Raw genomic sequence first — 11,757 nt, forward strand, 5'->3', positions numbered from 1 at the left:
CAAAGGAATATTTCATTGTTGTTTTTGTCTTTACTGTGTGTTTAATTTTGTTTTGGCAGCTTTTATTCAGTTTTGACATGATAAAGTATGATTTTAAGAAAGATGAACCCATTAGAAATGAACAGGGCTGGTGTACTCCTGTGAAAAAAGGTAAGATGCTTGCATTTGACCATGTCCCTTCAGGCAACGTTTCTGAATTTCTGTTTAATTACTACTGAATTTAGAATGAATGGCTATTAGTAATATGTGAGGGGACTTGTTTGGAATTTCAGTGCAGGAAGAAGAGTTTAATTATTAGATGTTAGGGGTCTCAAATGGGTCACTCAAATAGTAAGTTATTGAAATTTAAAAAATTTTAATGTTTAGGTTTTTTTTTTTTAGAGAGAGAAAGAGTATGAATGGGAGGAGGGTCAAAGAGAGAGGGAGACAAAATCTAAAGCAGGCTCCAGGCTCTGAGCTGTCAGCACAGAGACTGACATGGGGCTTGAACTCACGAACCGTGAGATCATGACCTGAGCCAAAGTTGGACACTTAACCAACTGAGCCACCCAGATGCCCCAAGTTATTGAAACTTAGAACAGATTACTACTGGACTCATATTTCCTTTTTTTTTTTTTTATGTTTTATTTATTTCTAGGAGAGAGAGAGAGAGACAGCGCGAGCAGGGGAGGGTCAGAGAGAGAGGGAGTCACAGACTGAAACAGGCTCCAGGCTCTGAGCTGGCAGTCAGCACAGAGCCCGACGCGGGGCTCGAACCCACGAACCGTGAGATCATGACCTAAGCGAAAGTCGGACGCTTAACCGACTAAGCCACCCAGGCGCCCCTCATATTTCCTTTTTTTAAAAAAAGTTTATTTATTTATTTTGAGAGAAAGAGAGAGAGAGAGAACACGTGGAGGGGTGGCAGAGATAGAAGAAGAGAGAGAGTGGAGCCCGACAAACAACTCAGTCTTACTACAATGAGATCATGACCTGAGCCAAAATCAAGAGTTGGATGCTTAACCAACTCAGTCACCCAGGTGCTCCTGGGCTTATATTTTTCTCAGTCTACCATGTCTAGTTGTTACAGTGGCACTAATGTCCTATATGACAAAGATATAATGTGAAAAAGAATGCCTTAGTTATCATTCTATGTATAGTGAAAAGTCAGGCAGACTTAGATTTAAATGTGGGCTCTCACACTTAGAAACTGTCCAACGTTGGGCAGGCCACTCAGGCTGAAACTATTTTCTTCGTATGTAGAGTAGAGGTGACAATATTTGTTTATGAGGTTATTGTTCACAATTAAATGGCATGATATGTGTAGAACTCTACAGAGAGCCTGGTGTGTGGCTTGCTACTTCCCCCCTTCTATTCCCCCACTCACTCCTCTCCTCCCCCGAGGAAGACTTTCTGATAATTTTTGGTTAGACATGTTAATAAAAGCAACTGCCCCAATTAACTTGCTGCTGCATATAATCAGTCTAGAAATTTAAATGTAGATATCTGCATTTGGAATTGTTTAGACATTCAGTCTGAATAAATCAGGCCAAAATTACATTTTGCCGCCTCAGAATATGCTTAGACTACATTTCAGAGATGATTTCATTTAAATTGTTACTTCAAATATGGAGATAAAGGTTGCAAGCCTGGTTGGTTTGTTTGTTCTGGTAGCCGAAAGCTTGGAAAGAATATAAGCCTTATCTATCAAAACACAAATTTCATTCTCCTCTGAATTTCAAGCCTAAGGGCATTTATAAAATATCTTTCCCTAATTCAACTCTGTAAGCTGTGTCCAAGAGAAAATTCATTTCTAAAATGATTGCAAAGGCCTTTATAAACGCACACTTTCCTTGTGTTTTTTTTTTTAATTTTATTTATTTTACAATTCTATTTGTGTAAGTAATCCCTGTACCCAATGTGAGGTTCAAATTCATAACCTTAAGATTCAGTCACATGCTCCACCAACCATGCCAGCCAAGCACCCCTAGTGTATTTTATTTATTACAATTACAATCATATCTGACATTGGGACTACTTATATAAGAACTGTGTATGTGAACTCAGGGTTTCTTAAAAAGCAGATTGTCCCCAAACATCTGCTTTAGTGTTTTACAGTTCTCATTATGAATTGTTCAGTATTTTTTTCCATTAATGATACTGTGTCTTGCATACATTTGCCTTGAACAGATAGAAGAAACCCTATAATCTTTTTTAAGCATTTGCAATAATTACTTTGTCAGGGAAGAAACTATCAACCTGTGTCTTGAAGAAGAAAAATAAAAAGAACACAGATCCTAAGGGAAATAAGAGAAGCTTGGAAATTTATGAAATAGAGGATTTGTAGACTGAAGGAATATGTGACGGAAGACAGACTTAGGAGTCAGATGAACCCCGCCTAAAAAAACATTTGGCAAGTGTGTGACACTAGGCACATTATTTTCTCTTTCTTGGTTTCTTCACCTCTGAAAGGGAGATAATATGAGGGCTTGTGTAATAGGTTTGTGATGATAATCAAATGGAATACATAAAATAAAGTGCTCAGAATAATGACTCGTAGCCAGAAAGTGCTCGGAAAGTGTGGCAATGGCAATGGCGATGGTGAAGATGATGAAGATGAAGGTGTCATTGATGACACTGGCAACCAGGAGCCTCTTCAGTGGAGCAGGTGTGGTTTTGCCAGTGGTATATATGCCTTTGGAAGCCAGGATGTCCAGAAGGAGTGGAAGCAACAAGAGTTCAATAGAGAATGTTAAAATACTATGAATCACTTTACAGTGTGCTGGAATTAACCCCATCTAATCAATTCATGTAGATGTTGCCTCTCTCTATAGCAAGTCAACAATGGCCTTAGAATATTCTGGGATGGGGTGTCTAGGTGCCTCAATCTGTTAAGCATCTGACTTCAGCTCAGGTCATGATCTCACATCTCAACTCATGATCTCACGGTTCATGAGTTCAAGCCCCACATCGGGCTTTCTACTCTCAGCACAGAGCCTGCTTTGGATCCTGTCTCCCTCTCTCTTTCTCTCAAAAATAAATAAACATTTAAAAATTTTTTTCTCAGGCAGTGATTGCTGTTTCCCTTTGCTTTCTACCCTTCTCATAGTAGAAGAAATTTTTTACTGTGCAGCTTGCTGCGCACAACCCTGATTAATTTGAGTAAATCTGATTGAAAATTCTTTTTTTCAAATAATGTATCTAAATATAAGTAATGCTAATAACTATTGTGCATCATCTTTTGCTCATTGAGGATATCCAGACAACATTCCATAAGAATAAAACATTTTCTTAAACTTCTAATAACTTGTAGACCAGAGATAGAATTGAACAGAAACCATGCTGCAGAATTGTAGCCTTAAATTTGAGTTCTAGGTCCATTCTTTTCCATCTGTTGGTTGGTCTTCGGTAATTTACCTCACCCTTCTGGGCCATGGTTTCTTTCCGGTGAAATAGGGATTTTGATGATCAATTTCAAAGGCTTTCTGTGAAGAATAAACAGGATAACATTTGCAAGGGGCTCATGGGGATTGCTACGAAGTACATGCCCGATAAATATCACTGCGATCATAATCTTCTTTAAAATGTTACTGTGGTTATTTATATGGTTGTCATTATTCTCAGTGTTAAAAATCTATGTAACGTAAAAGAAAAGTAGCCTTTGCTTATCCACACAGGATGTAAAATGAATTTAATATGGTTTTGTTGACATTCGGTTTCCTTTTCATTAATTGTTCCAAAGTAATTTGTGTCCGTGACAGTCTGTGAAAGGATTTGCTAGATGCAGACACCCAGAGTGAATGAGGTCAAATATAATAAAAATAAGTTCAGGGGAAGATCAGCAGCACTGGTTTGGGTTGGTCACATATCAAGTACGTGCGTGATATGTGTAATAATCATTTTCATCAAATAACTGAAAAATGCCTTTCTCTCCCAGGAGAACCTGGACTTCTCATTTCTCGAGTGAATGAGAAGAAGCCCTTCTTTGGTTATGCTGGGGATAAGAAGCATACAGAAAAGAAACTGCTTTATGATGTTTTTAAGAAGGGAGATGTTTACTTCAACACAGGAGATTTAATGGTCCAAGATCGGGAGAATTTCCTTTATTTTTGGGACCGTATTGGAGACACTTTCAGGTATGAAATATCCTCGGCTGTACTGCTGGTTCTGTGACTGTGAACCATGCTCTCAGCAAGGCAGCTCTTTTGAAACATTATAGACCCCGTGGGGGCAGGCAGAGCGCTTTGATCTCAATAATGTCTCCTCATTTAAAAATTCATTGGCCATCTGTTGCTAGATTAAAACCTAAGTTAAATCTTGATGTCAGTTTTTATCATTTGTGGTCCAAATCAGTGAGCTCCTTTCATTAGAACATAAAATAGACAGATATAGTGTTTAAATGGCAGGGTTGAAACAGAAACCAGTGTGGTCAAATACGGTCTGATTCTTGACATAATGATGAAAACAATAAAACGGCTGAATTTATCTTTTTTACATTTCTTAATTAAGGTTATTTTGGGCTTCTGAAATTATCACTCATGATCTATGATTATAGAACAGTGAAGAACATACAGAAGACATTCAAAAAAATGTTTGAATGAATAAATTAGTCATACTTCCTACTTCCTCACTTTCTTGTACCATGTAATGTGCTCAACATATGTAAAATTATTTTAATTGAGATAGAATATTCATGGAGCACCCGGTTGTCTCAGTCAGTTAAGCGTCCAACTTCAGCTCAGGTCATTATCTCACCGTCCATGAGTTCAAGCCCCCTAAAGGGCTCTGGGCTGACAGCTCATGGCCTGGAGCCTGCTTCGGATTCTGTGTCTCCCTCTCTCTCTGCCCCTTCCCTGCTCGCACTCCGTCTCTCTCTCTTCCTCAAAAATTAATAAACATTAAGAAAATTTTAAATTAAAAAAAGAATATTCATTGGCATTTGAGGAGCAAAAGGGGTTAATCCCTAGAAATTAGGTCAGTACGTGCACAGCCACTATAGCTTTCCTTTCACTTTTTTCTATCTCTTTCATTAGACACAGGGAATGTTATGTAGTGAAGTGTTAATACATCTGAAAATAGAGAGGTTTATCATTCTTATCCTTTTGTGACATATTATAGAAAAACACTTTACAGCAACCAATGTATACAGATGAAGTAATTTTAATGAAAACACTGATTCTGGTTTTATTGACTTGTCAACAAAGTGCTCCCTTGCACATGCCTTCCGTTCGTTCTGAAAACTGCCATTGTGTTCTGTTACTAGGTGCTGGCATAGAGCCAAACACAAGGCACTACGACTAAAACTGGATGCCTACTTCTTCAAATATAGGTGCATTAATTGGAACTTGTTTTTCATTTAGGTGGAAAGGAGAAAATGTTGCGACCACAGAGGTTGCTGATGTTATTGGAATGTTGGATTTCATACAGGAAACAAACGTCTATGGGGTGGCGGTGCCAGGTACGAATATATTTCCGGTTTGGGAAGAATTCTCCGAATAGAATGTGCCACTTTTCTGTACTTCTGCAGTGATCTTACTAATGCATCATTTCATTTTTTTTATCAATTACAATAAGTATCTTAGGCTCGCCTTGGCAAGTAATGCTCTAGAGCAGGCTAAGAAATTTCATGGTCACATCAGGTACCAACTTAATTTCAATGTCTGTGTATATTTTTAGGTAAAGCTTGATCGCTCTGGTCAGTGACTCACTGCTCGAAAATAGTTACAGCTTTTCCATAGTTTATTGTTCTCTTTATGACTAGAGTTTATACATGCTACTAAACAGGGACATGTTCTAGTTTAAAAGTTTTATGACACTAACTTGTAGCTAAGTTGAGTCTTCTTCAAAAATAATTTTAAAATCTGTTTGGCCTCATTTATGTTTGAAAGTATGCAGGAGAGGATTTCTCACGATGGTAAAAAGAACATAGAAAAGTTACCAACTTAGAATTATAGGATTCGCTATGCCCCTTGACTCTTTTGTTCTGTTTTGATAAACAACAATGTTTTTCAACTAATGTTTGTAGGTGCCCAGGACACATGAGGTGGGAGTATTAAATAGGAGGCAGACGAAGGGGATATTTACTCTAACAGGCAGACATTGGGTGCTAGAGAAAAGCTATAGGAGATTCTAATTACCTGAAAAACTCCGTAGGTGGCATGATTAGGTGGCAGTAAGTGATCTGTGGAATTAGTTATGGGAATACCAGTCTAGTTTTTAAATTTAAAAACAGTGTTGTCTGTTATTTTTAGCATTGGCCTTTAACATGTACATTTGTCTGGAATATATTCACCTGTAAATAAATGTTGCCTCTTAATATTTTATATTAATGATGGTAGGATGTAAACTAGGGGTTACTTATGGTGTTTTCTACTCCATCTATTTCATTTACGTGGTGTGGATGATTAAGAATAGACTCTACCATTCCCTCTTCCTAACTTATTTCTGGGGAGCAAATCTTATGCTCAAAGAAGGACCCACTCATTTATGCTACTGTTTCATTGTTATTTCTGTGACAGGATTAATGTTGCTATTTGCAACTATTAGTACGTAATTAACAGGACCCTTTTAAAAATCGCCTAGTGCCTGTAAAATTAATGCTATTTCAAACTATTTTTCTTTCAGATTATGAAGGGAAAGCAGGAATGGCTTCTATTATTTTAAAACCAAATAGGTCGTTAGACCTGGACAAAGTTTATGAACAAGTTGTATCTTTTCTACCAGCTTATGCCTGCCCAAGATTTTTAAGAATTCAGGTAATCTTACTGCTTGAACTTTCAGAATTCAGGTAATTGTGCTTGAGTAAAGATTCAGCTGAACTACGAGACCAGGAATCCAGGAGATGGTCTCCTTACAAAGTAATATTTTATCTTTTAGATATTATGGGCATTTTATTTCTATTAGAAAATCTCAAGAACACTGCAAAGCATTGGGATGCTAATTTATGCCATCTTCAAAGCCTAATTATAGAAGGGAGTATGATGAAATGCTAAGATGTCTTTGTCCTCATTATAGAATTGTTTTCTTCCTCTTCACTCAAGACCTCAGAGAAGGCGGCACGCCAGAACTACATTTCCCTCAAGCCTTGTAAAGACAGGTGATGCTCTGTGCCTAACATCACGTCCCACCAAGCTGACCTCAAGGTGTCTGCCGGATGTGTGCAGAGCCTAAAAGCAAATGCAATTCTGCTTTTAATTTTTTTTTTTAAATGTTTTCTTTATTTCTGAGAGAGAAAGAGAGAGAGATAGTGTGAGTAGGGGAGGGTCAGAGAGAGAGGGAGACACAGAATCCGAAACAGGCTCCAGGCTCTGAGCTGGCAGTCAGCAAAGAGCCCGACGCGGGGCTCGAACCCACGAACCGTGAGACCATGACCTGAGCTGAAGCCGGACACCCAGCCGACTGAGCCACCCAGGCGCCCCTCTGCTTTTAATTTTTATCTTCCTTCTGTCCAACCGCCCCCCCCCGCCAGGACTTTATACCTTTTGGGAATTCTGAACGTATTTGGAGAGCTGGGCATTCTCTTCTTAGGTTATTAGAATAAAAAACAGTAAGAAGAGAAGTTTACTTAGCTACCATGTCAATTTGCTTGCTCATTTTTTCAGCCATTCGTGCATTTAGTATTGTGAACCCAAAGATCGTACTTACCGTCTTAACATCCAATCACATAGAGCTTTTCTGGATACGTTTGTCACATCATTGTTACATCTCTAGTGGAACATTCGATGGCCTCATATTCATCTTTAAAGCATTTGTTGAGCATCTTTGTGGCCCTGTCACTACTTGGCCAGTGGGACATATCATCTTAATGGTCATAAATACATATTTTATTTACATAATTTTTTTTTTATTTTTAAGAGTCTTTTTTCATACACTGCCTCAGATTATTTTCACTAAAATACTCTGAAATACTAAAGGTAAGTAAATATGAAGCAGAAGTAACACCTTTTAACTGGAATCTTTGCAGAGATCATTGTAGGCTCGCATGCTGTTGTAAAAAATAATACAGAAAGATCCTGTGTCTACCCATTACTTGCTTTCCTCCACCGATGATATTTTTGAAAACTGTTATAACCTGGACATCGACAGTGATACAATCTATCCATCTTATTTAATTTCCTGCTTTGCTTATATTCCCACGCACGTGTGTGTGTGTGTGTGTGTGTGTGTGTGTGTGTATTAAGGTCTATGCACTTTAATCACCCATGTTGCTTCATTCATCGTTGACTGTAGTCAAGATATGAGCATTCCTGATACCACAAGGACTCTTCATGTTTCCCTCTTATAACTATACCCAGCTCCCTCTTGGCTTCCCCCTACTGCCCTAGAAACAGTGGATTGTAATGGAGTACACAGCTCATGGATGAAATAATATCTTAAACATTTTTCTCCTGGGGCAACTTAAAATCCACTTTCATTAAGCAGAAGAAATATTTCACCTGTGAACTACTCTCGAAGTCTAAATCAGTCTTGGACCGACTTAGGAAATATTTTAGTGTCATTAAATACCTCAAAGAACTAGAGCCATGACAGTTATGTTCATTACAGTATTTGCTGTAGTCAGCACAATGCATGGCACTTGGCTGGCAGTCAAAATATTTATTTAGCAAATGAATTCTAATAAATGATATGATAGATGCAGTGCAAAAAGTATAAGTCACATCTGACAAAATGAATAAAGCAACTATCTTATCAAAATCAAAATCTTATCAAAGTCCATTTAGCACAAATTAAAACATGAATTTTACCAAAAAAAATTATATGGTATTCCTCAGTATGGGTGCAGTGAAATTAAATGGTCCTTTCATTCTGCTTGTAGAAACACAAAGTGTTATAATCTCTCTAGAAAACAGTTTGGTAAGTATATAATCAGACTCTTAGAATTTACATATGTTTTGACTCAGTAATTTCATTTCTAGAAATGTATCCTTAGAAAATAATCAAGGATGAACAAGTGTTATATGTAAAGATGCTCTTCAAAGTGTTATTTATAGCAATAAAAATTGGTGATATTCTTTATATGTTAGAATAAGAGTAATCTTAATTAAAATATATAATTAGATGAGATCTTATTAAACCATTACCTAATCATTTTTCATTACCTAATGAAAAAGTACCTATTCTGGGGAAATCTATCTGGCACATTATAAAGCCTTTTTTTTTTTTTTTTTTAAGGGAGAACATCAGTAGTATAAATATAGTGAGCTTCTGATTTTCTAAAAATGAGGAAAAGAGTATGTGTTTCTACATAGCTCTAATTCTGTGATGATAGTATTGGGGAAGGGCGGGGACAGTAAGGATGAATGAGATCAGGGAAGAAGATTCACAGAGAACCTGACTCTTGAATTAGTTCAAAAGGATAAATAAAAATGGCCATATTACTCCTAGAACCTTTATAAGGACCTCAACGTGGTCATCTGATTTAAAACAAGCTGCTTCTCCATGACTGAAACAGCCACAAAGAGATATATTTTATCTCCTTTATTTAAATAAATTTTTAATGTTTATTTATTTTTGAGAGAGAGACAGAGCATGAGCAGGAGAATGGCAGAGAGAGAGGGAGACACAGAATCTGAAGCCGCCCCAGGATCTGAGCTGCCAGCACAGAGCCCAACTCAGGGCTGGAACTCACAAACTGAGGATGTGACCTGAGCGAAGTCAGACGTTTAACTGACTAAGCCTCCCAGGCATCCCCATTTTATCTCCTTTAAATCCCTTAAAGCAGAGCTTCTGAAATTTTCTAGATTCATGGCATCTTTAGTGTCTCAGTAAATATTTCCTGGCATTCTTGAGTCAAGCAAATACCTAAACTTCCATTTATTCAGTATTTAGGTCAAAACAAATTCGTAAGTCTAACAAATTAGTTGCTGTTTGAAAAAGTAATCCATACAATTTGAAAGAAAAAACACTTTTATTTTTAAATAACCAAAGTACCAATGAGAGTAAATTGGACATCGTACAACTCCTCAGATGCAGGGATTAGATGGGACTGAACAGGGTCAGCCTAATTTCTTGTCCCACATTGATTTTCAGCTGTACTTGCCTTTTATCACAGCAACCACTGAAAACCGTGTTTCACAAAGACATGACATCATTGGGAAGAACGTATCACAAACTAATATTGGAACTGTGAACTACTTTGAGCTAGTAGTTTGCGAGTGGTGACCGACAGATGTCCCTGGGTTTACCTAGAAAATTCAAAACATCCCTTGAACCCTCTGGAAATTCACCGGGGATACCACAAACCACCTCAATGCAGAGACTGGCAACCCAAGTTTTAGATCATCCTTTACCCCTTCTGGTTTTTAATGAATTCTGCCTCATGGAATAGAATGTTCTCTTTTATAGCTTTTATATTCTTGGTGTCTAATAACATTCTCTGTACATAGTGTACTGGCAGTGAATTAAAGAGATAAGCCTGTGTGTTTTAGACATGTTTATAATTAGGCGTAATTAGTTTTTGACAATTTTCATAACTCTCTTTTTAATATTTATTTTTGGGAGAGTGCGAGTGAGGGAGGGGCAGAGAAAGGGGGACAGAGGATCTGAAGCGGGCCCTGCTGACAGGCTGACAGCAGTGAGCCCAATGTGGGACTTGAACTCACAAACCACAGGTTCATGACCTGAGCCAAAGTCGGACACTGTCAACTGACTGAGACAGCCAGGTGACCTGACGATTTTCATAATTCTTATAGGATGAATAAAGTTTAGAGGTAAGTTGCCACTGTTTTAGAGGGCATTTTAAAGTTTCTAATGTTGAATAAGTAGTAGTAAATAGAGAGATGGTCAATGGATATGAAAGTGTTATAATTAAACATTGTAGTCTATATTACTGAATATTTTGTTTATATATTTTAGATAATGTTAAATGACCCCACTAATTCTGGCCATTATTTTATAGGAGAATATGGAAACAACAGAGACATTCAAACTACGGAAGTTTCATTTGGTAGAAGAAGGGTTTAGTCCACTGAAAATTTCTGACCAACTCTATTTGATGGATAACTTGAAAAGATCTTATGTTCCCTTGACTAAAGAACTTTATGATCAAATCATGTTAGGGGAGATCAAACTTTAAGATTTTTTACATACTGGATTTTCATGTTTTCTTAGGACAGGAGAGAGGCGAGTATATGATTCTTTAACATGAAATGAGGAAGGAAACGGACATTAATTAACATATTTTCTTAATATGCAACAGTTGTTCTTTCAGTAGGACCTTTATTTGTTTTAATTCAAAACAAACTTTAGTTGATTATTTGTCTTATTTGAGGATTCAGTGCATAACTAATATTTGCTTTAATTGTAAAGATTCTAAATGATAAATAAGTGGTTAACAATTTAGGCGCTTAGTAAAAATGTACTTTTAAATATTTAAAATTTCTAGTTTTGAAAAATTGGTTAATTTATACTCACGTATTTGGTTTTTATGTATGCTGTCCTGTAACTCAATAAAATCATCTTCATTAATATGTGCTGTGAGGTGTTTTGTTTCTGATGCTTTTAATTGTAAACGTCCAGAAGGGGAAGCTGACTGACCAAATATATGCATTCCTATCACCCTTATCTTGAACTCACATTCATTCAAATGATAGAAGAAACACAGGAGTGTGAGACAGCAAAGCAAGAAAACTGGGAAGCTCAAAGCATTTAGGAACTTTTGGAAGATACGTAAATGGGATTAACTTAATGATAAAAATCCAACAGAGCTCCAGAAACCACTAATGAATGATACAGAGAAAGAATGGACTATAATCGAATGCAGGTATTAACCCCAAGATC

The 11,757-nt window shown here is 37.1% G+C and overlaps 1 protein-coding gene across 1 annotated transcript in view; it reads left to right on the top strand.

Moving 5' to 3' along the window:
- Nucleotides 1–11,253, top strand: part of SLC27A6 (solute carrier family 27 member 6) — a 73,138-nt gene extending 61,885 nt beyond the window's left edge. Inside the window, exons 6-10 of the mRNA XM_039236700.1 lie at nucleotides 60–150; nucleotides 3,917–4,115; nucleotides 5,340–5,437; nucleotides 6,604–6,734; nucleotides 10,877–11,253. Coding sequence (XP_039092631.1) covers nucleotides 60–150; nucleotides 3,917–4,115; nucleotides 5,340–5,437; nucleotides 6,604–6,734; nucleotides 10,877–11,053 — 696 coding nt within the window. The 3' untranslated portion in view covers nucleotides 11,054–11,253. The remainder of the gene's footprint in view (nucleotides 1–59; nucleotides 151–3,916; nucleotides 4,116–5,339; nucleotides 5,438–6,603; nucleotides 6,735–10,876) is intronic.
- Nucleotides 11,254–11,757: the final 504 nt, after the last annotated feature.

The sequence above is a fragment of the Hyaena hyaena genome, unplaced genomic scaffold (assembly GCF_003009895.1).
Source record: "Hyaena hyaena isolate Hyena2069 unplaced genomic scaffold, ASM300989v1 scaffold_115, whole genome shotgun sequence".
Lineage (NCBI taxonomy): Eukaryota > Metazoa > Chordata > Mammalia > Carnivora > Hyaenidae > Hyaena > Hyaena hyaena.